The 21,687-nt window shown below is 49.6% G+C and overlaps 1 protein-coding gene across 4 annotated transcripts in view; it reads right to left on the reverse strand.

Moving 5' to 3' along the window:
• ZNF385A (zinc finger protein 385A) overlaps nt 1-21,687 on the reverse strand; it is an 850,943-nt gene that overhangs the window by 281,336 nt on the left and 547,920 nt on the right. Inside the window, exon 1 of one of the 4 annotated variants that reach the window (XM_085654754.1) lies at nt 20,368-20,553. The exons of the other annotated variants lie outside the window; for them this stretch is intronic. Coding sequence (XP_085510880.1) covers nt 20,368-20,383 — 16 coding nt within the window. The 5' untranslated portion in view covers nt 20,384-20,553. Of the gene's footprint in view, nt 1-20,367; nt 20,554-21,687 lie in introns of those variants that run through there. 4 annotated transcript variants of the gene reach the window in all.

Raw genomic sequence — 21,687 nt, forward strand, 5'->3', positions numbered from 1 at the left:
TATCAAGGGAATTTGCTCCGTTCTTCTAGGGTGCAAGGTATTCCTTTGCTCGGGTTCATGACACAGTTATGTTTTGAGGCATCTTTACCCATAATGCACAGTCAAGGAAGTACCATGTGGATGATGTCATTTTAGGGTTAGGTTAACGTCTTTTGGATGTTTCAGACGTGCATTTGTGAGACGGTAGAGATGTGTTGCTAAGATGACCTACGTTTATCCAACTACTTTGGTTGGAGGCGTGTTGTGCACTTGATGGCACCAGGCAATGTGTCAAAGGTATACTCTTGTTGCAGGGCGATGTGCGAGCGCACTCTAACCGGGATGTGTCAATGCCCGAATGCAATAAGTGGTGAGATCCTGTACGCCTAATAAAGTATTAAGAGGCCATGGTCTGATAAGTGAAGACACATAACATGTGTGAATGCGCATGCTTGACTCCACGCCATGTGTTTACCGCTCTGTGTTTTGCATCCCTCTGATGCCTGTCACTCTATTCAACTTTGGGCTTGATGTTTCACTTTAAGTAACATGGCCTTCGGGTCACCAAGGATAGCATGGGGGAGGGGCGTGCCAAATACTGCCTGTTGTTAAAAAGCAACATTAACTGAAGATAAGCGCAAGCATACCACGTACGCCAAGGCTTCCAGAGGGAGTATTCCCAGCAGTGAGGCGTTTCTCTGTTATGCGCTGGCCGCAGTCCTCCCTCTAAAAGCACCAAGGAGATTTTTCGAAGGTTACATCTATCTTTTTTTAATTTGATTGTCAGAAAGACTGGGTTTACCGTAAAAACTGGTAGAGGTGGTGCAGTCACAATAATATTTATCCCCAGTAGGGTAAGGTAGGCTTGCACACAAAATACAAATAAGGCTTGTCTAGGTGTACCTTCGCCACTCACCTGTACAAATGAGTGTCCAGTAACAGGAGTGTGCAGATGTTAGGACTGCCCAGGCGCAAGCCATACCCTGCTGTCTCAGATGTTTCCTGCAGTACAGTGTGACCAGGACAGGACCGGGTATTCCCATCTGTCCGGGTAGATTTCTGTATATGTCCCGGTTTACAGAGAAAGACACATAGGGAGATAAGTTTTAATACGTTCCAGAGCACTGTAAGTGAGGTGCCATTATGAAAACGTAAATTGATTAACTGATGATATTGTGTGTAAAGTTGTAATTTAACTATTGCTTAGTGACTCACTGTCTGTGTTGTCTACCCTGGTGAGCGCTGTCAATTCAGAGACTCGTACCCATCTCTTGAAGCTAAATTTTAGTCCTACTTCTATGTTTGTAGAATTTCTTTGTTTTCAAAATCTGGCCACCATACTGAGGTTTCCCATGACGTTCAGTACAAAAGAGCATAGGCGTACCCCGCCGAGAGGTGAAACCTGAACACAGAGGAAAAATCAGCTGAAGATAAAGAGAAAAAAAAAACTGACTTGAAATTCGGCCACACTGAATAGGCGCAGATCCAGTAAAACAGCGGAGTTCTGGGGTAAAGGAGGAAGTTTGGCTGCGTTTACCGACACAACAAAGAAAAAACATATTCTAAATTTACAATTAGGGATGTGGCGAGAGGAGGCCCCTGCTACTGTCAAGTCAGGTGACAGGCAGTGTCACATGATGGAGGTGTCAGTGTGCAGCCCTCCTCTCCACCCTCCCAGGACCGTGAGGAAAACGCCATGATGGCTGCATAAACAAACAGCAAAAGGTGCACCACCTCCAAGAATAAAGTATATTTTAAAATTAGTCCATGTCCTCGGTGTCTTTTCTTTACAAAAATTCTTCTTTATTGTTCATTTGTTTATAAATGCAATAAAAACAGCCAAAGCAGCCGACGCGTTTCGTCCAACTTGGGACTTCTTCAGGGCGTAAACTGTGATACACCAATATCTATTCGTAGTAGTAATGATTCCAAGAGTATCGTTCATTGACAATTATCAAGGTAAGTATGTCGATTAGGAGTAAAAGATCTGTTATGTAACATCAATGATATCGCAAACTTCCAGTGTGATTCATACAGTGACCCCGTCCAATAATACGGACAGAGGAAGCAGTCCTTAGAATGCCCGATTCCACATCCTCCTCGTTCAAATAAGGGAGACCACCACTGTCGGATATCTGCACCCGTCGCTTGAAATGGAAACGTAAAGATGTGGGTACTCACTGTCTTAGAGTACCTGTTTGCTACTGCAATGTGCCAGTGCGCTCACTGTAAAAGTGCTGTACCACTCTGAGCAGTGCTGCTACTTTCCCTTTCAAATCAATGACATGCAGGAATTCGGCACCGACAGTGCCTGTCCATTTAAGCAATGTCTGCACCAACAAACACCAAAAGCTGTTCGGGAAAAAAGCTAATAATCCTACATCAGAAAAGAAGCATGCTTGCACCCCAGCGATACCTACAACTAATAAGATGCCAACACAACGCAAGCCGGCCAAAGTATGGCAGTCAGTTAACAAAAGCATGACTGCGTACCCAGCTAGGGACTGTGGGGACATTTGGACAGTAATCCCGTTCAAGCTGTAGCCCTTGAAATGGCTTCCAAAAATTAAACCTGCTCGGTACTTAACCTGTGGAGGCCTTTATATGTGCTCCGGCCTCGCTCTTTAAAACACTAAAGGTGTACAGTTCCGGGACTCAACATTTAGACATACTCTCCTCCAAGGATGGGCTTCAGTAGTTTCTACTACGTCTGTTGGTAAAGAAAAGGTTTTTGAGGAAGCTGGATTTTGAGAGACTACCTAGTTAATCATTGCACTGTTGTTGATTGCCTTGAGTTACCATATGACGTCATGTCACGAGCACACCACTATCGGGTTGGCATGCTGCCTTTCTCCGGCCAGCCCAACATGCACACTGCAAGCTTCTCTCTAGGACTTCTAAAAGTATGTGTTTCATATAACCAATGGGGAGAGGATGTGGCGTAACGGTCCGAACTGCCGACTTTGGAATTAGGGAACCAGGTTCGAGCCTCGGCGTTGGCTCAGCTCTCTGTGATTTTGGGCGGATCACTTAATCTCCCGGTGCCTACAAAAAAAATCAATATTTCCTTGTGTAACATAACTGGTGCTCATGCAAGCGCTCGAATACCTTCCGACCGAGTTTGCTCTATATAAAAACTGCAAAAAAAGAAAAAAATAAGTACGATTCTGCTGTCAATAATTACCACACAAACATGGTTAGAGATCGATTTGATTTTCATGTGGTATTTGGGCTTCAACCAACCCATGTCAAGGGAAAAACAGAAAGGACTTTCAGACGCAAGTCCATTCTTGCCAAGAATCAGTGCATTCTTGCAGCCAATCACGTTCAAGTCTTCCAGCTCCTCCACAGACAGCAGATGCTGCAGCCTTCTGTCCTCAACCTTCATGGGGGGATGAAGGGCCTGACAGCCCCTGGCGAGGGTGACTGGAGACCCCGTGTGCCAATGTGTGAAGCACCCGAATGGGAACCATTCGTCTTGGGAGGAGTTTCTTTTTCATGGATACATGAAGCTCACAACAGGAAGCCTGATCCTAATGGTGTCTCTTTACAGTGGAGGGGCAAGACCCCTCCCAGGGTCAGACTTGGACAGAAAATAGGCCCGGGCATAATAAAAAAACGAAAATTACTGAACTACAAAGCTAAACAAACAATGGCAAAGCCAATATGTTTCACCTATGCAAGAGCTATCGCCTGTGCCAATGGGTTTTAGACATTTTATACATCAGCCTGGATACTGTTCAGCAACTAGAAAAGTTAGTGGCATAAAGGAGAGTATTGTGGAGTGGTGTAGAGTAGATGGTCATAGAGTGGAGTGTAGTGTCATGGAGTGGCGTAGAGTACTGTGGCACATATTAGAGTGGCGTAGAGTGGCTAAGGATGTGGTGGCATAGAGTAGAGTATTTCAGCATAGAGTGAAGTTCCCTAGAGTGAAGTGTGCAGGGTTAAAGTGGGGTGGTGCAGGGGTGTAGAGAGTCGGAGTGCAGTGGCATAGAATAGAGTGGCGTAGAGTGTAGTGGCACAGAGTGCAGTGGTGCAAAGTAAATCAGAGTGGTGCAGCGTAGATTGGCACAGAGTGCATTGGTGTTGAGTGGAGTGGTACAGAGTAGAGTACATGGGGATAGTGTGCACTGCTGCAGAGTAGAGTGGAGTAGAGTGCAGTGGAGTATAGTACAGGGGTGCAGAGTAGAGTGGCATAGCGAGCAATGGTCTAGAGTACAGTGGTGCAGAGTAGAATAGAGTGGCGTAGAGTGCAATCGTGTAGAGCAGAGTAATACACTGCACAGTGGAGTAGAGCAGTGTTGCAGAGTACAGTATAGTGCCATACAGTGTGGTGGTGCAGATTAGATTGCCGCAGTGTGCAGTGGCACAATGTGCATTGAATTTGAGTAAAGTGATTTAGAGTGCATTGTCGTAGAGTGCAGTGGCATACAACTCAGTTGTTAGAGTAATGTGGTGTAGGGTGCAGTGGTGTAGAGTGGTGCACAGTAGAGTGGAGGAGTGGTGCATTGTAGATTGCAGCGGTGTAAAGTGCAGTGACTTACATTAGAGGGGCATAGAGTGGAGTGGCCCGGAGTAGATTGTTTCAGAGTACAGTGATGTTCTGTAGAGTGGTGTGGTGCAGGGTGGAGTGCAGTGGCACAGAGTGCAATGGCGTAGAGTGTGGTGGCACAGAGTGCAGTGGTGTAGAGTAGATTAGAGTGGTGGAGAGTGGATTGGCATTGAGTGGAGAGGTGCAGAGTAAAGTGCAGTGGCATAGTGTGCAGTGTTAAAAATGAGAGGGGCATAGAATGGAGTGGTGTAGAGTAGAGTGGAGTGGCCTAGAATGGAGTGGTGTAGAGTGCAGTGGCGAACAGTGCAGTGATGCAGATTAGAGTGGCATGGAATACATTGGCATAGAGTAGAGTGATGTATAGAGGTGTAGAGTGCAGTGGCATAGAGTGGATTGGTGCAGAGAGAAGTGCAAGGGGGTGGAGCGGTGCAGAGTAGAGAGGAGTGGGGTAAAGTGGAGAATGCATGGTGTGGTAGTGCACTGCCATTACAATCAGCACATTTTCAAATAGAATGACCATTACTTTTGCACAGAAGTACGTTTTAACTGCTAAAACTATACTGCACATCGGGGATGCCCTCAGAAACACCCAAAGATATGGAATCAGTGGGCGGATTATCAAGGTCTGTATCTTGAACCTATCCCCCCTACACAACACAATGAAGATCTGTCATAAAAATGTAATGCTGGGTACCAACACCGATAATAACTATGCCTGTATCCAAATATTACGATCGGAGATTTTGTACGATAACATCTATACGGACTTCGTGGCACTGATGTTTCTTGTTACAAATGTTTCGTTAAGCTTAATTCAGATCTTTGCACATTCCAATTTGCGACAACTGTATATTGTAAAAGTTGACATATTTACCATTGCCATGATACTCCAACAATGTGTTACCCTGGTGTCGCCAGGGCTCTTATGTCTGTCAACAATTAAATCTGTTGTGAAAAAAAAACTATACTGCACACAAATGATAATGTGAAAATATCATCACCTAGTGTATTGATTTGTTTTGATCATATTAAAATATTTGTTTCTACAGCACTTCAGTGTTCCCAAAAAATGAGCTTCATTTACGTTTTCCTAATTTGGGTATATTCCGAAATATCTGCACCGTTTGTTTACAAACATGTAATTATTTGTGTGATAGAAAAAAATAACATTGTACAGCCTTCTTCAAGCACATCCCCAGTACCCAGCATGATTGTCACATAAATACTCTCACTTTGAAGTCAGAGAAAGAAAAGTATACACCAAGCTCCCTTTGAAAACAGAGCCTGACATTTGGCTTCTGTTTCTGAACGCACAGCAAATGTGAGAAGATAAGAACAAGATTTAAAGGACTGTTTACAGAAAGGAGCACTGGTAGAATAATACAAGGGGCCCTTGTTACCAGGCTTTGCTCCACAGAAGGGATGAACTCAAGCTGAGCAGCCTAAAACAAATCAAGCCAGCACATAGAAAGCAAGCCAACATGAGTTACAAACCACATAGCAAATAGTAAGCACTGGGCGTATTTCGCACTTGACTTTTAGGACAATGAGAGTGAGCAGCTGCAGGCTTCTTAGGGAGTTACTGTTAAGGCCAACAGCTCACTACTCAACAGTCAACCAACAGGCACAATAAATATTCTGAGCTCAGTGCTTGTCTAATTAGCAAAGGAACGTACTGTAATCAAACAACGATACTAAATACTACACATTATAAAGGTGGTTCAGTTACTGGGTTGTATATCCACTAGCAGATCTAATGGAATGCAGACATCCCTATGGTGCCCACTTCACTCTCTCCTGTGTCTGAGGCAGAGATAAGGGTACAGACAGGCTAGACATAGGTGTAGACCACTAGGGATTACCCCGAATTCGGGCCCATAGGTCAGTTCGATTGTCTTTTAGCCCAACAAGTCTGTACCAGCAAAAGTGATGGCTATCAGCAACAGTTCCCTCTTACACAGTTCTCAGTTTGAGCAGAAACAGTGCGATGTTACCTGCTCATTGATGCGGGTGAGCCCCAGGCGCAGCCCGTGCAATCAGCGTCGTCATACTCTTGCATTTCAGCGTTGGGGTGGGTGACCACGGACGATGGTCGGGCCCGCCTTCGGGATCACAGGCACTAAGTAATGTGCTCAGCAGGCCTGGAGGCTGAGGCATCACACTGAGACAGGTGGTTGTTTGTGTACAGCAGTTGTGGCCCAAGGGGCAGGCGCAGGCAGATGCTTGCCTCCGGCAGTTGTGGCCTTGAACGCAGATGCAGGTGGACACCCATCTTCGGCAGTTGTGCCCTGGAGGCAGATGCAGGCAGACACTTGGCTTTGGCAGTTGCAGGCCTGAAGACAGATGAAGGCGGGAGCTCAGCGTCAGCAGTTGAGGCCCTGGAATGATATCGCAGCTCCTCTCGGATGGGCACCTCAGCTGATGGTAGCAGTACTAGGCCCTAAGGGTTGGTGGCTGGTAAGCCAGGACCCACAGTGATAACTTGAATTTTTTATGCCGTGCGTGGTGGGAGCTGCAACTAGAGATCGGGGTATACTGTGAATTTAGGGTAACCCTCCTCAGCAGTCACCTACGTACCCCACAACCTATAAACATCTTCTTCTTGACAGACTTTCCTTCAGCAGGGCCATTTTCTCCCCTTACCTCACAGAACAGGCAGGCAGGCTCCTAGGCTCTAAGTAGACTCAGCTTCTCCAGCACGTTGAAGCGTCAGGTGATGTCCCCTCACCCCGGGATTTCATGCAGACACATGCCCCTAGACACAGCAGCCCTCAGTGGACTCTGGGGAGCACTCCCTTCCTTGGTCATGAAGGATTTGGAATTGGAATAAAGTAGGGTAGTTTGGGTCCAACATTTATGTACAGTTTGCAGACAGGGAATGTGGATCTACGGTCTCAGGCCTGAGAAAAGGCTTAAGGTGGTTCTCTTTCAAGTGTAATTTCTAGGCTGCTCTCCAGTCACAGCCTTTGTGTGAATGTGATGGTACTCAAAGCAGTTAGCAAAGGGGCCGGTTCCAAGCAGAAGTATCCAAATCAAGGCAACAGCGTAGTGTGGGTTCTCTGCACCTGGCTGCTATCACCTTCCAGAAGCTGTAATCAAAGACAGACAAAAGGGCACACTCTGTCTAGATACTTCCTCATCTTGCCCAACAGAAACTGCAGTTCCACTCTCATGTCTACCATCCATCACATGGCAGGGCACAGGAAGGACCAATAAGCAGTTTCAGCCTTTTGCTACGTGGCCCTCGTGGAGTTTCTAATGGTATCGCTGTCTCCATCCTCCTCACTTCAGAGTCTAAATCTTCCCCCTCCAGTCACAGGAATACAAGCCACACACTTTCATTCTATGGAGAAGTTATTTCCCCCCTCTGTCCTGTGCCATGCTAATCCACGGGCATTCAATCACATTGGCCCCAGTACCCAAATTCATACAAAACAGAGTCCTACTACCAAACGTGTATGACACATGCACTGTGCATACACACATACCTAACATACACATGGTATGTCAGTGCAAGGCTCTGAATTTCACATACCGCAGCACTTTACATAAGAAGAGTTAGCATACTTTGCTCTGACACACAGAAAAAAGTCTGGCCACACCTCAAATTCCCAAAACATGGTACGCTGCCACCACCGCTTTACTTGATGTACCTACACCAACAACAGTAGACCATTGCCTAATCAGAGTACACTTGGTGCTCTCATACAGGTCACGGCACAGGTCCCTGACCTCACATTGTCAAGAGCAGCCTAAGTTACTGTGATGCCAAAGCCAATTTAAATGACAAGGTACTAGTTTCAACTACAGTCAGGCACTTAGCGCAGGGGTAGGTGCCCATTCACCATGCAGGGGGCATTCCCGTCCCAACGATCTGTGCCCTCAAACAACTGTGAAGTTGTCTACCAGAGCTCTGAAGTTGTCTACCAGAGCTCTGAAGTTGTCTACCAGAGCTGTGAAGTTGTCTACCAGAGCTGTGAAGTTGTCTACCAGAGCTCTGAAGTTGTGAAAATTCTTAGAAGTAATTAGCATATTTGATATCTTCACAGGAGGTGATGTCACACAACGTTGACATCGATAACATGAGAATTAGCACAAGTAAAATCATAAAAAGAAATAAAGCTAGACTGAAATAAAATGACACCAGAACCTCACTAACGTAGTCTTATGGCTCACAAAACTGGTGGAGCAGTTGGTAAGGTGTCTAAACCAGCTAGCATCAATTAAGGGGATCTGTAGGAGTAGCCCCTGTGGTAGTGTGACCTTTTCATAACTAACTATTTATTAATGGCACAGCAGATCTCTGGATGATATCACATTTATTCGGCCAGGTGTGACATTTACCTTTCTGTGAGGGAGAGTTCAGCTCGACATCCAGATGAGCGAGTCCCCCTTGCAATGAGTGAGCCTTGAGATTGCTGGATTGCATCTGATGTGGGTTGTTGTGGAATCTGTATTACTAAAACCATTTAATTATCATTTGTCATTTTATTTTTCTTACCTTATTGCCAGTCGAGGTTAGGGATGGGGCTATGCTGACTGACGTCACGTCAGCAGCAGGGGCGGTTTCGTCCATGTAGGCGGAGGAGCGTCGCCCCAGTGCTTTCTTGCAGTGCGAGAAGCAGAAGCATAAAATGGTATTATAAATACCATTTTATGTTTCTGCTTCTTGCACTGCGAGAAGGCAGAAGTGTTTGGGTTGGGGCGGGCGGGTCTGCTCTAGGGCAGGGGAGGGGTGGCTTGCCACTCTGAGGGCGCTGACTGTTTGGTCGGCCCCAGAGCCGACCAATCCAGTCATACGCACTCTGCCTTTTCTCCAAGTAGGCTGCATGCAGCCTACATGGAGAAAATGGCCTCCCCATAGACGCCTGTGTGGTCGGCATCCCAACCAATTACAACGCTGCCATTGCAGTGTTGTGATTGGCTTAGGATAGGGGAGGGAGGGTGCCTGCTACCTGTGAGGAGCAGAGAAGCAGAGACGACGCGTGACCGGGCCGCCAAAGGCAAGTTAACTTTTTTATTTTTATTTTACCCCCAGCCCCACCGAGCGACCCCCTTCCCGCATGATGCCCCGCTCCCCCAACCCGCGAGTCATGTGGCCGCGACTGGTCAGCAGTAGGGAGGAGCGGTAGGAACTTATAAGAGAGCATGTCAGTTTGGCCGCCCGTCTTAGGCCGGCCAAACAGACATGCACACTTGGGTTTCTCCAATCCAACTGTGTTTTACAGCCGGGTTGGAGGAAAGCTGCAGGCTCCCTATGCCTGAGCAAGCGTTAAACCAGGCCACTCAGGCCAATCCAGGCTCCGCCCTCATGCTAGGTATAGCATGAAAGCAGCATCTGTAAGGCTGCCCGGGGGGGGGTCGCGCAGCGGCCCGCCCCTTGGAGGGCGGCCGCCTTAGTGCCACAGGAAGGCACAGGGGTGGGAGGTCGAGTCCCTGGGCTAGTCCGGGGGAGACCCCAACAGATGGCTGTTTCCGGCGAGGGCGGGCAGGAGACAGGGGTACTTATACTGTCTCCGCCCCCTCCTCGTCCTCTTGTCCGCTCGTTCGCCTTGGGTTGAGGCCGCAGCCCGCCGTCGTGGTCTCGTCGTAGTGCGCGCTCAACCTCCTTCCAGCCTCAGTGGTGAGTCTTGCCGGTTACCTTACTCTCGCCCCGGCCCTGTCCCTGGGCAGTACCAGGAGACGGGGCCCTGTGGTCGGTGTACCACGGGCGGGGGTGAGGGCCGTGCGCGGAGGGCTGGCTGTGTTGCGTTGTTGTGGGGGGGAGCTGCCGATCTTTGTTTGCACGGTGAGTGCATCCACCCTCCTCTCGCCCGTTCCTCACCTTCGGGGAGTTGCATCAGGGCGGTGTGGCTTTGCTGTGGTGGGCCACCTTGGGGGGGTTCGGTCAGCTCCCATTTGTTCACGGGCATCCCTGCGGGCTACCCAGGCCCAGAGCGGGCCTTGGGGGTGCTGGCCTTGGGGAAGGTGGGGGGCAGCTGGGTTCGTGTGCCCCCCTTCTCTCCTTCGCCCACCGGCAGAGGCAGCTCCGGAGGGAACGGGGCCTCTCCCGCTTTTCCGGAGGTTTGGCTTGCGGGGTCCCCTGCCTCGCGGGCTCTGGGGGCCCAGGTCTAACAAGGCTGTCACGTTAGGAAGGGGAGTGGGCAGCCAGGCCTGCGGCAGCCGCCGAGGTCGCAATGTCGTCCCCGGGGTACTTTACTCCCCCAGCATGCCTTCCCGCCACCCGCTTCCACGGCGATTGTCGAGGATTTCAGGGGTGGGGGGCACGACAGCGATCGCAGTTGCGGGGAGGGTCAGCGGGGTCCTCTATGCTATGCTAGTAGGCGAGTCCCATCCGTCCTGTGGGCAGTACTGGTGGCCAGCCGGGGGGATGTGGGGGGACTCCTGAAATATTGTGTGAGCAATCGGTGCAGCCATCTCCTGGCGTGGCATGTATTGTGGGGACCGCATGAGCAGGTTGTCGGGGGAGGCCATGGCTTCCTACCCGGCTTGGATTGCGTGCCTCCCGGGGGTCGAGTCGCGTTAGCAGTGGACTATACCGGTGCACCAAGAGTCTAATCTAGGATGCGGCCTCAAACATCCCCCCCCTCGCCTTTCTCGTTAGTCAAGTCGCGCACAGATGTGAGCGCCCCCCCCCTCGCCGCGCGCCACCACCTTGTGTTGAGGCGCGCTCCAGTCCATCCCCACTCCTCATAGTCTCCATCTTGCGGGCCAGCCATGCCGACTGGGCTATGCTGCCATGTAGGACCGCCTCCTCGGGTGCCACGGGTGGCGATCTCTGGGTATTGTAGTCCCGAGGCAGGGAGCCCGAGCTCCATCAGGCTACCCCCATTCTTTGGGTCAACTTGGGCGTGATGATGCATGCGGTGCAGGCTGGCGGCCTCAATTTCGTTTCCCGGCCTCTCCGCTTCGCATATCATGTCTCTCTTCAGGCATGGTGCGCAGCGGAGCGTGTTGGCTGCGTGGTGCATCAACCCCCTTCTACGTTGTGGGGGGCAGCGTTTGTGTCAGAGGGCAATGCTCAGCACCGATCGGAGGCCTGCAGTGTCGCCTTTCGACCCCCCCCGGCGCTTATAATGATTGTGTTTCGTTTTCGTGTGCACGCTTCCTCCCTCATGTTAGCAGTCGTGCAGGGTCCGTTTTGGTAGTCAAGCAGGGTCAGGCCTGGTTAGCACTTGGATGGGAGGCCTGCAGTGGTTCTACAGGATGCTGAGATAGCTGGCTGTCCAGAAATCAGGGATAGGACTCCATGCACGCGTCAGGGTCAGACACACCAGCAGTACTGGCCCGAGTAGTCTGTTCTACATTCAGGGAGTTAAGGTCTGGGATAGCCTTAATGTGTGCAAGGGCGGGTATCTGCCCGCTGTGCACAAGAAGTCTGTGCACTGAGATATCTAAGCTGTGCAGAAGTTAGAGATAGGACTTCAGGTACGGGTCTGAGCCAGACACACCAGCAGGCTGGCCCGAGTCACCACCGGGCTCTATGGCCCATTAGCATATGTGCCCGTGAGCGTACTGGAAGGGGCAGGGTCGCCCCACCTGCTGCCCGTTAGGGCGGAGCAAGTGAAGAGCCTGGGCGCGGCGGCAACTCAAGCGGCTAAGCAGCGGCATGGGTCTTGACGGCATGGCAGCCCCTCACGTGAGGTTTATGCGTTGGCATTCCAGCGTTGGACAACAGACTCCTTTTTCTTCCGTAACTGTGGTAGGCATGCTTCTGACTTAGAAGCACAAGTACAGTAATAAAGTACAATGTCTTTGCTGGCCTGGTCGTTTGCCTCACGTGGTGTGGCTTCTGACAGAGCAGCCCTGGGGGCGGGCGCCTGGCCCAGTGCAGAGGCTCACAGGCAGGGCGAACCCCGGGACTAAGCGTAGACTCAGTGCTGCATCCTTATGGTAGAGTCGGGAAAAGAAATACAAGTGACGAGTTTCCCCTCGTTACATCGGACGCTACTGAAGGTGGCACTGCAGGGATGCTATGTTTTCATTATTTGATAGGATACAATGTGCTTTATAGGGTGGGGGCCGACGCCTGTTTTTTGACAGCAGCCAGCAGTCTGGGGCTTCGGCCTTGCTCGCGAATATGCTTCAGTCTGGATGTGCGGTCCTCGGGGGTAAGAAAGGCAGCTTAGATCATTTTGGCCTTTAATGGACAACATTTTCACCACCGCAGCCAGGGAAATGGGTTTGTAGTGTGCTCAACATACCGCCCAAGTAACCAGGACTTTAGGAAGCTCTCCCTAACAATAGTAGAATTGAAGAGCACTGCTGGTCGTGCAAGATTGAATAGTGGAACGCTCATTGGTCAATTGTATCCTTGCGTCACAGCTCAACACATTATGAAACGCGGTGTGGTATATGATTCGACATAGTTAGAAGTCTATGAGAGGGTAGCTTGCCAAATATATGAAGTGGTAGACGATTGGGGATTCGTGAACATGACTATGCCACTCAAATGTCTAACATTTAAGTGTCCATGACTCATTGCTTCCCTTCCAGGGGAGGGAAACGGCGAACTGCAGCTATATGCAGGGGCTTTGAGTTGGAAGGCATTCGTTTAAATAGCTCATTGTGGGAGAGGAAAAATTTGTACAAACTTCCATAAAATCCTTACTACTGGGACAGTGAAGAAAGAAGTAGGGAAGGAACTTTGTCAATACGCAGCAAGAGCTGCATAGAGCTAAAAGTTGAACTTTATTAAATACAAAACATGGCCTCGTACTGTCTCTTTTAGGGCCTTTAGTGAATCAATTGACCTCCTGGCAAACTTGATGCACAGCCTTTTCTACTTGCACGTGGAAGTTGGCCGGATGCTCTTGGGATTTAGACGCTACCATTATGTCTTAACCACTTTTCATTAATGAAGGAACTGTTTAAGTCTCCGGTGCCTCTATTATAAATTATTGTGCTGATGGTTACGACTATCTGATGTAATGCACACTGTATATAACCTGTACTAATGTATCAGTTACCTCCATTTTCACTTCACCGTCACATGTAGCACCTATTATTGGTTGGAATTGGCAATTGTGACGCAATGGCGGTGACTTACCGTATTTGGTAGCTCAATATGTTTTAAATTGACCTGGGGAAGCAATGATTTGCCTGACTCTGCCTGGGCTCACCAGTTTGACTTCGGCTCTCACTGTTGGTACTGCACATACTTCATCGGGATGGGCACGGGGCCCGTAGGTACCAGGGGCATTTTGATTCAAATAATATTTACACTGAAAGGGCATGGGAGTGTAAAACTTTAGGAAGTTTGGCTAGTAGTGTGGTTGACCCGGCCGTACCATGCCTGAACGGAGGCACTTTCAAGAGGACATGCCTGTTAGCCTCATTGATGAATGCATAGTGAAGTAAACTCTAAGTTGACAGCAAGAGTTATAGGAAAAGAAAGGTTTTAACGTCTCACCTGTAAGGGGCCTACAGTCTGAGGTACATGGATGTTTAGGTAATGCGTTTATCTACAGATCAGTATCTGTTACAACAGCGTAACGGTGTCAGCGACATAGCCACAGTCCTGGCTGGCCACAGCTCCGGGGTAATAGGATGAGTAACCACAGGTATCAAGAGAGGGAGCTCCTAGCGACAGCCCGACATCTCGCACAGCACAACAGCAATTTACGGGCTATATCCATTGGTATGCACGGGCAGGAGGTTGTTTGACCTCAGTCACAAGGTCAGAGCTCAGCAGGCACACGCAGTTATTTTCTTACTGTGGTCGATAAATGAGTCCCAGTAAGTTGGGTTTTGACACACACCTGTAAGCTGCTTTTGTCTGAAATTTAACAGCAAAAGGTTGGCGGGTTGGGTCCTTTTTCTGTGTGTGATATCAAGGGTCCACCTGACGTAAATTCCGAAATCAGGGAAATTAACTAAATGTAAATATCACAGTTGGGGAAGTAGACAATAGTCATGGACCACCATACTACATGTGGTAGACTTGCATGTTACCGCAACCAGTAGCATTATAAAAAAAAAAAAAAAAAAAAAAAAACAACTTTGCGCTCACATACAGACATTATTATAAATACAATATATTTCACTATGCGCAGTAGAGTGACGCTATGAATGGTGATCAGGCAGGCTTCCACGGAACGGGACAACTGCCAGGCGTCTGTAGCTGCGCAGGGCTCCCTCGGTTATGTCGAGGTCTTTTATATTAACCGAGCACTCATGGGACACTTCACCACTATGGCCGGGAGCAGGGGGAGGTGTCACTTTGCATCCAGCATCTAGGTCAAGCACAGAGTTACGCCCAGGTTGAGTGAGTGTTAAGGTTACCTGGTCGTTCATTGGGGCTCCTTAGGGTAGGACGACCTAGCGGCAAGGAACAGCTAGAGTGGTTTACGTGTGCTCAGCGATCAAAACAAAAAAAAAAAAAAAAAAAAAAAAAAAAAAAATGCTTCGCGGGCCTTGGCTCACACGGAAGTGGGCTAAGATCAGTCGCACCACTGGTGCCGTGGCCTGCTCTGATGCCTGGCACTGGGGTCCCAGGTTCTTCTGAAGGGCTAGGCCTTCAGATGCTGAAAGGATGTCCGTTGTTATTTACTCGACTGTTAAACGATTGGTTATTTCCTGGGTCATCCGCGGGTGTAGAGCTTTAGGCGCTGGTTGTCTTTCCATCGGGTCGGTTTGATGCGGGATGAAGGTTTTTGGGGCAGATCACAGGCTGCTTCCTCTTGCTGTGTTTGTTCTTCTAGGTGTGGTAGGGTCAAGTGACGGAGGAGAGCAATCATCTCGTGGTATATCTGGGCATGATAGAACGCCAGGCAAGATTGTAGCGTAGGCAGATAGTGGCACTTATCAGGGAAGGAATGTTGGTCTCAATGGCATGCCGCCATGCAAGGGGACCATGTACCTAGGTCACGTACATCAGGCAGTGACAGGTGAACAGGGACCATGTGTACTGAATATCAGGAGTGGTTCCCACCACGGTCGGGCAGAAGGGAAGCTGTCAGCTTGATGCTCAATGGACACCCTTACTCCATCACACCCATTGTAAGCTGAGGATGCCTGTTGACGCTGTTAGACCTGCTATTAGTTAGTACACTCACTGTTGTGCCTTGGCTCGGTTTGTCTCGCATCAGGGCCAGTTGGGGTTACTGGCGAATTTTTTGCTCTATGGCTGAAGCGGGCGCTTCTAGAACAGGGCAAGATTGGTTAGGCCAGGCAGCATGACAAAGGTCTTCTCGGCACTGGCAGAATGGTACAGGCTGCGAAGTAGAGCCTTTGCAGAACTTAGATTTGTCTACATTCGGCTAGGGAATGTTTAGCAGCAGGAAGGTATTGAACCATGGGGAGCAATTGGTTTTGGGTTCGGCGCAACAGGAGCAAGGGAATTGCGTTCTGTTCCATCAGGGTACGGGGACAGTCTATACCACCAGATACTGTAGAGCTGCCATTTTCGCTCTGGGCTGGGGTGTCAATATCTTCCAACTTTACAGCCAGACTCTGAGCAGGCAAAGGCATACTTGTGATGGTGCAACGGGCACTCAGCAGTAGAGTTAGATGTGTCATCATACCCCGATATAACGTTAGTGATGAAACATAGGTTGTGGCTACACACGACCAGGCACTCTAGGGCAGCTGGGGCGGGGGTGTGCCAGTGCCAAGAGGGTGCGGGTTGCCTGGGTAGGGCTGCTGGCTTGAAGGGAGCACTACTCGGATCGCCACAAGGGCACGTTTTGTGTCATAGAAGGCTGAAGTGATACTTTTATGGCATGGTGCCAGTTGCTCTAGTTATGCGCATGTTGCTTGGCAGTGTCAGAAACATTCAGAACGCAATGCTGGTGGTTAGCCTGTTGTCATGCTGTTCAGAGGTATTTTAGCTCAGGCATGGCCATGCATGGGTTATAGGCCGGTGGCCTGCCCTGGGATTCGTGTTAACAGGCAGGTGAAGCAGCAGAACTTGGAGGGGCTTGGGTTTGACCTCTGGATACTAGGGTGGAGCCTGGTTGCTCACTTGGTAGCCCTCCCTTGAGTTCGATGAAACAGGTACCTTTGATGCAAGTATTAGTACCGGGTAACTTCTCCCGCCCTTCAGCACTGGCTGGCAGCTATGCAGGTTGTGGAAGTGGCTTTTGGTCCATACGATTAAGGGAAACAACGGGGCAACACTTTGGGCTACAAATATGCAGGAGAACAATTGGGTTGTTCTCCTCTGCGGTCACCCTGATCTGTCTCTCCCTGGTATACTAGCAGAATTTTGGGAGGGCAAGGCTTTACATTTGGTGGTGACTGATGGAATACGACGGGCGTACTCCACTGGAGTGAAGGAGGAAGGAAGGCAGGCTTCTCAACTCTTACCTCCTCCCGCATGGGCACTGCCAGGCAGGAGTGCCTTGGCAAAGAGATTGTTATTTAGCCATGCAAAGGCAACCTTGGACCATCGCCTAATTTTAGGTTTAAAGTCATTCCAGTTAAATCCACGGGGGAGTTAGAAAGGATGGGGGAACCTGTCCTGATTGTGCCCGCCGGCTCGGTTGGGCGTAGACTTGTTTTGGCTGGACCTGGGAGAAGCCCGGTATCAGTATGCTGTAGGTATGAAGGCCTACCGGGAGCCATGCGCAGTTGCGCAGAGCAAAGAGGTCTTGGCTTCATCAGGCATGGTCTTGTACACGCCAAGTACACAGGGTGCCTGGAGGGAGATGGGGTGCACCTCTCTAGTTTAGAACTTTTCCTACTGGACCTAGGGGAAGCTTGGGCTGCAGCAGGTTGTAAGTAAACAGGTCTACCTTGGTGGGGGGCCCTGGTAGTGACGGTGGCCACTCCCAAGGCTGTGGAGGAGTTACAGGGCGATCCAGGGTCTGCACTTACCAAGGGGTACAGCATGCAGCAGCACCATGGGGTGCTAAGCCAGGATACCCAGGGATGTTTAGCGGGTCCCCTGGAAGAACGACGGCGCCCCGTTAACCGAAAGGCGGTTGTGGGTCTGAGCAACCGGGGGCTGCCATTTATGCTCCGCCCACCCATCACGGGGGGGCGTGTGAAGCATGTGGACTGGTGGTCCACGGATGGGAGGGGTGGACCCTCCCAATATTTGGTATACACCAGTTGGCGTTGCCATGGTGACTCTAGGCTTATCAGACGGGCAGGCGGCATAGGGCTGGCCTGCCCTGGGATCGCCCGTAAGATAACCCACCTTGTTTGCATATTGGTTATGCTAATAAACCTGCAGCAATATTTCTCCACTTACATTACAGTGTCGTGTGTTTTTATTTATGCACTTATGTCTTATGTGCTTTGTGATAACTGTTGCCGATATTGGCACTATGTAAGGCTGCCCGGGGGGGGGTCGCGCAGCGGCCCGCCCCTTGGAGGGCGGCCGCCTTAGTGCCACAGGAAGGCACAGGGGTGGGAGGTCGAGTCCCTGGGCTAGTCCGGGGGAGACCCCAACAGATGGCTGTTTCCGGCGAGGGCGGGCAGGAGACAGGGGTACTTATACTGTCTCCGCCCCCTCCTCGTCCTCTTGTCCGCTCGTTCGCCTTGCCCGCCCCTCCGCTTACCCGGCGTCCGGAGGGACAAAAGGGGGGGGGCAGGTTTTTTCTAACAATGTTACTTTGTGTTGCAGGAGGAGTTACAGGGCGATCCAGGGTCTGCACTTACCAAGGGGTACAGCATGCAGCAGCACCATGGGGTGCTAAGCCAGGATACCCAGGGATGTTTAGCGGGTCCCCTGGAAGAACGACGGCGCCCCGTTAACCGAAAGGCGGTTGTGGGTCTGAGCAACCGGGGGCTGCCATTTATGCTCCGCCCACCCATCACGGGGGGGCGTGTGAAGCATGTGGACTGGTGGTCCACGGATGGGAGGGGTGGACCCTCCCAATATTTGGTATACACCAGTTGGCGTTGCCATGGTGACTCTAGGCTTATCAGACGGGCAGGCGGCATAGGGCTGGCCTGCCCTGGGATCGCCCGTAAGATAACCCACCTTGTTTGCATATTGGTTATGCTAATAAACCTGCAGCAATATTTCTCCACTTACATTACAGTGTCGTGTGTTTTTATTTATGCACTTATGTCTTATGTGCTTTGTGATAACTGTTGCCGATATTGGCACTATAGATTGGGTCGGCAGCCTGTGCAATGAAGCCCATCCACTTCCGGGACGTGAAGAGCAACTAGGCGGCCGGCAGCGGAGCGGCAAGTAAGTCTTTTTATTTTATTCCCCCCCCCCACCCACCACTTTACTTTAGCGGCAGCCGCTACTGATGTGACCACCACTGGACAACTCTGGGTGCATTTCATCAACTAGCCTCAGCACAAGGAATAAACCAGGACCTGCTGTTGGCAGCTGTCTGGTGGGGTGCTCAAGGATGACAGAGTTGTAAGTCAAGAGTATAGCACAGAGAAGGTGCACGAGTGGGGCCGTGCCACAGGTCGAAGTGGAGGGGATCGCTTAGGAATGTCACCTTCAAGCTTTTTTTATTTTCATTTGGCCAAAACAGCTTTCATACTTTTTTGCTACTCAAGACAAGTATTTTGTAAAGTCTAATGCTGACTTTGCCTCAGCCTCAGGCTGATAGGGAAAGAGGGAGGGGTGCGAAGTAAGTGAAGAGACAGACCGCTAAAGAAGAAAGACGCCTTCTGTCAAGGGAGACTGCAACATGAAAGGAATGTAAATGTGTGTAATTGGTTAATCAGCAAATCTAAAGGCCGCGGGAGTCACTGTAGACTTTAATTGATACAATCATTTCAAGCTTCATTGTACCAAATATCGTTGTTGAGAGATACTGCAAGGCTGTTACCCGTTCCCAAATGCGTCCTTTTTGGAAACCAATAAGTAAAGACAGCACTAGCTGCAGACTGTGTATTACTAAAAATATAACTTAAAAATACTATAAGCATGCACATTTTTTTAATACACATTTTGTGCCATCCTACCTTATGTTGTGGTAGCCTATTTTCTGCTGTGTGTAATTTTTTTAAACTGATGAGTTACAAATACACAGTGCTTTCCGTCAGTGGCTAGGACTTAACAGCAAACATATATATTATTCCCTAGTGCACCAACTGGGAATCAAGTCAACAACCCTCCAACACCAAAACGCCTTACACAGCGCATTAACCAACTGAGCTTTCCCACCAGATCAATGCATTTTCCACAGATCAGTTCAACTTGCCTACATTTTTCATTTAAAGTGTGAGCATTTTATTTGATATGCAGCCACTTGCAGATGAAAGACCAACAAAACAGCTACAAAATATTTAGGTTTTTTAGCGACGTCTCTGTCCCGCCCCATACACACAGGATTACAGTTACAATACATGTGTTGCACTTTGTTCACTGGGTCCTGCTGCTCAAATGGTATGAGGTTCCACGAGAAAAGGGGAGATTGGGGGGGGGGGGGGGGAGGGGTAATAGCGCGCCTTTCGAGCCTTAATAGCATTACTGTCCAAGGACGTTCAAACCTTCCGCGTGCACCTGCAAGCGCAGGGGCACTGCAGATCAAACAGGATCTCATTTGGGAAGCAAGATGTCGTTCATTTGTGGCCAGACCCAAATACTGCGACGTCTGCGTTTGAAAAATACACCGCACTCCCAACTCTGGCCAAAAGGTGAACGGGCTTGTTATTTTGGAGATTTTTCTAGCAAACCGACGTTCCAGAAAGTTCCGCCGGGCTGCGATAGTTATAAGTCAGGCGCCTCGGACCACTCATTTGTCAAACACCTGCAACAGCCCTACCGACCAGCAGCTTAATAAGAACATCTTCCAACATTACATGTGGGCCTGTTTGCCTGAACTCACACCACACAGACACAGCACGCACACTTTACGCACGCATAAACAACACCGAAAGCCGCAGGACTTCAAGGCTTGCGAACAACCTACCAAGGAGCTGTGGCATTCTAGGCGCTGCAACCGAGGCGACTCGCTGCCCCGGGACTGGAAGGAGACAGACAGAGGAGCCGTAGATCTTGGACGAGCGAGAGCTTGGGCCGCTCGCCCAAAGGAGGAAGTGTGAGTGAGGCTCAGACACGAAAAATAGGGAAGAGGAGACAGCGAGGGCCTGCTCAGCAGAGAAGTGACATACAGGGCCATCTGGAAGGGAAGCAGACGTATAGAAGGACAACACAGGGCGGGCTGCATTTAAATAACCTCGCTTAGAGGGGTCAGAGCTTGCTGTGACCCCGGAGTGGGCGGACCTAAGAGGAGATGCCAGAAAGCGGTGCGCAGCACCCACCACACCACGTGGAACAGTCAAAACAAATGCACTCAGTAGTTTGGTTATGCAGCCCACTGCGCTACTACATAAATTGCAAGCATACATGCTTTCGAACAGTTAGTGTCTGAGAAAGGGCAAAACAAGAAAGTAGCATGGCCAAAAAGACAACAACGGTAAACAACCCCACTAATGCCCCATAAGAAGTCAGCCAGCGCTTTAGAACAAGCATTTGCAATGCAATTGGTCTCGCTTGTGGGACCTTATATGCATTTAGCTATGCAGCACATTAGCCTGGGTGCTGAAACATCTACTGTTCTTTAACATGGAGGGACAGTAAGCATCAAACTGTGTGACATGCCAGGTATAAAGTGATTCTGGTATTTTACTAACCTGTGCTGGTTGTTTTCTAACAAAGTTAGTTGAACAGAAAAAAAAGTCCCTAAGCCGAAGAAGACAAGTCCTAGGACGGATCTCTAGAGCCCACAAAGTACATACACATATAAGTATATACTAAAGTATATGCAAGAGGTCTTCAATGCTCGATCTAATAAGTATATACTACATAAGTATATACTAAAGTATATTAAAGAGTTCCCAAATGCTCGACCTAAAAAACACAAAAATACCCAAGAAACATACGTGTAGCATGAAGGAGACCCACCCGTGTTCCAAAAGAGCTGAGCTGCTGGGTGTACTGACCCACCAGGGATCTTCCTTGAACCTCAACATACGCACCCAACACCTCGACCCGGCGTGGCTGAGGTGATAAATAAAACTGCACGAGGTTGAATCCCGGCCAGCTTACCAGTGTGTGTGTGTCTCTTCTTTTGGTACTGTGGCCTGGTGGGTCTAACACAGTGTGATCCGAGTTCCAGCCTGCCCCCGTCCCAGCACACTGGGTACCGAAAGAAACAGAAAGTTTATGGAAGCTAGGACAAATGTAATTGCCAAATGTAAAACAACAAATCAGAGGGAAGAAGGAAAGA

The sequence above is a fragment of the Triturus cristatus genome, chromosome 4_1 (genome assembly GCF_964204655.1).
Source record: "Triturus cristatus chromosome 4_1, aTriCri1.1, whole genome shotgun sequence".
NCBI classification, from domain to species: Eukaryota; Metazoa; Chordata; class Amphibia; order Caudata; family Salamandridae; genus Triturus; species Triturus cristatus.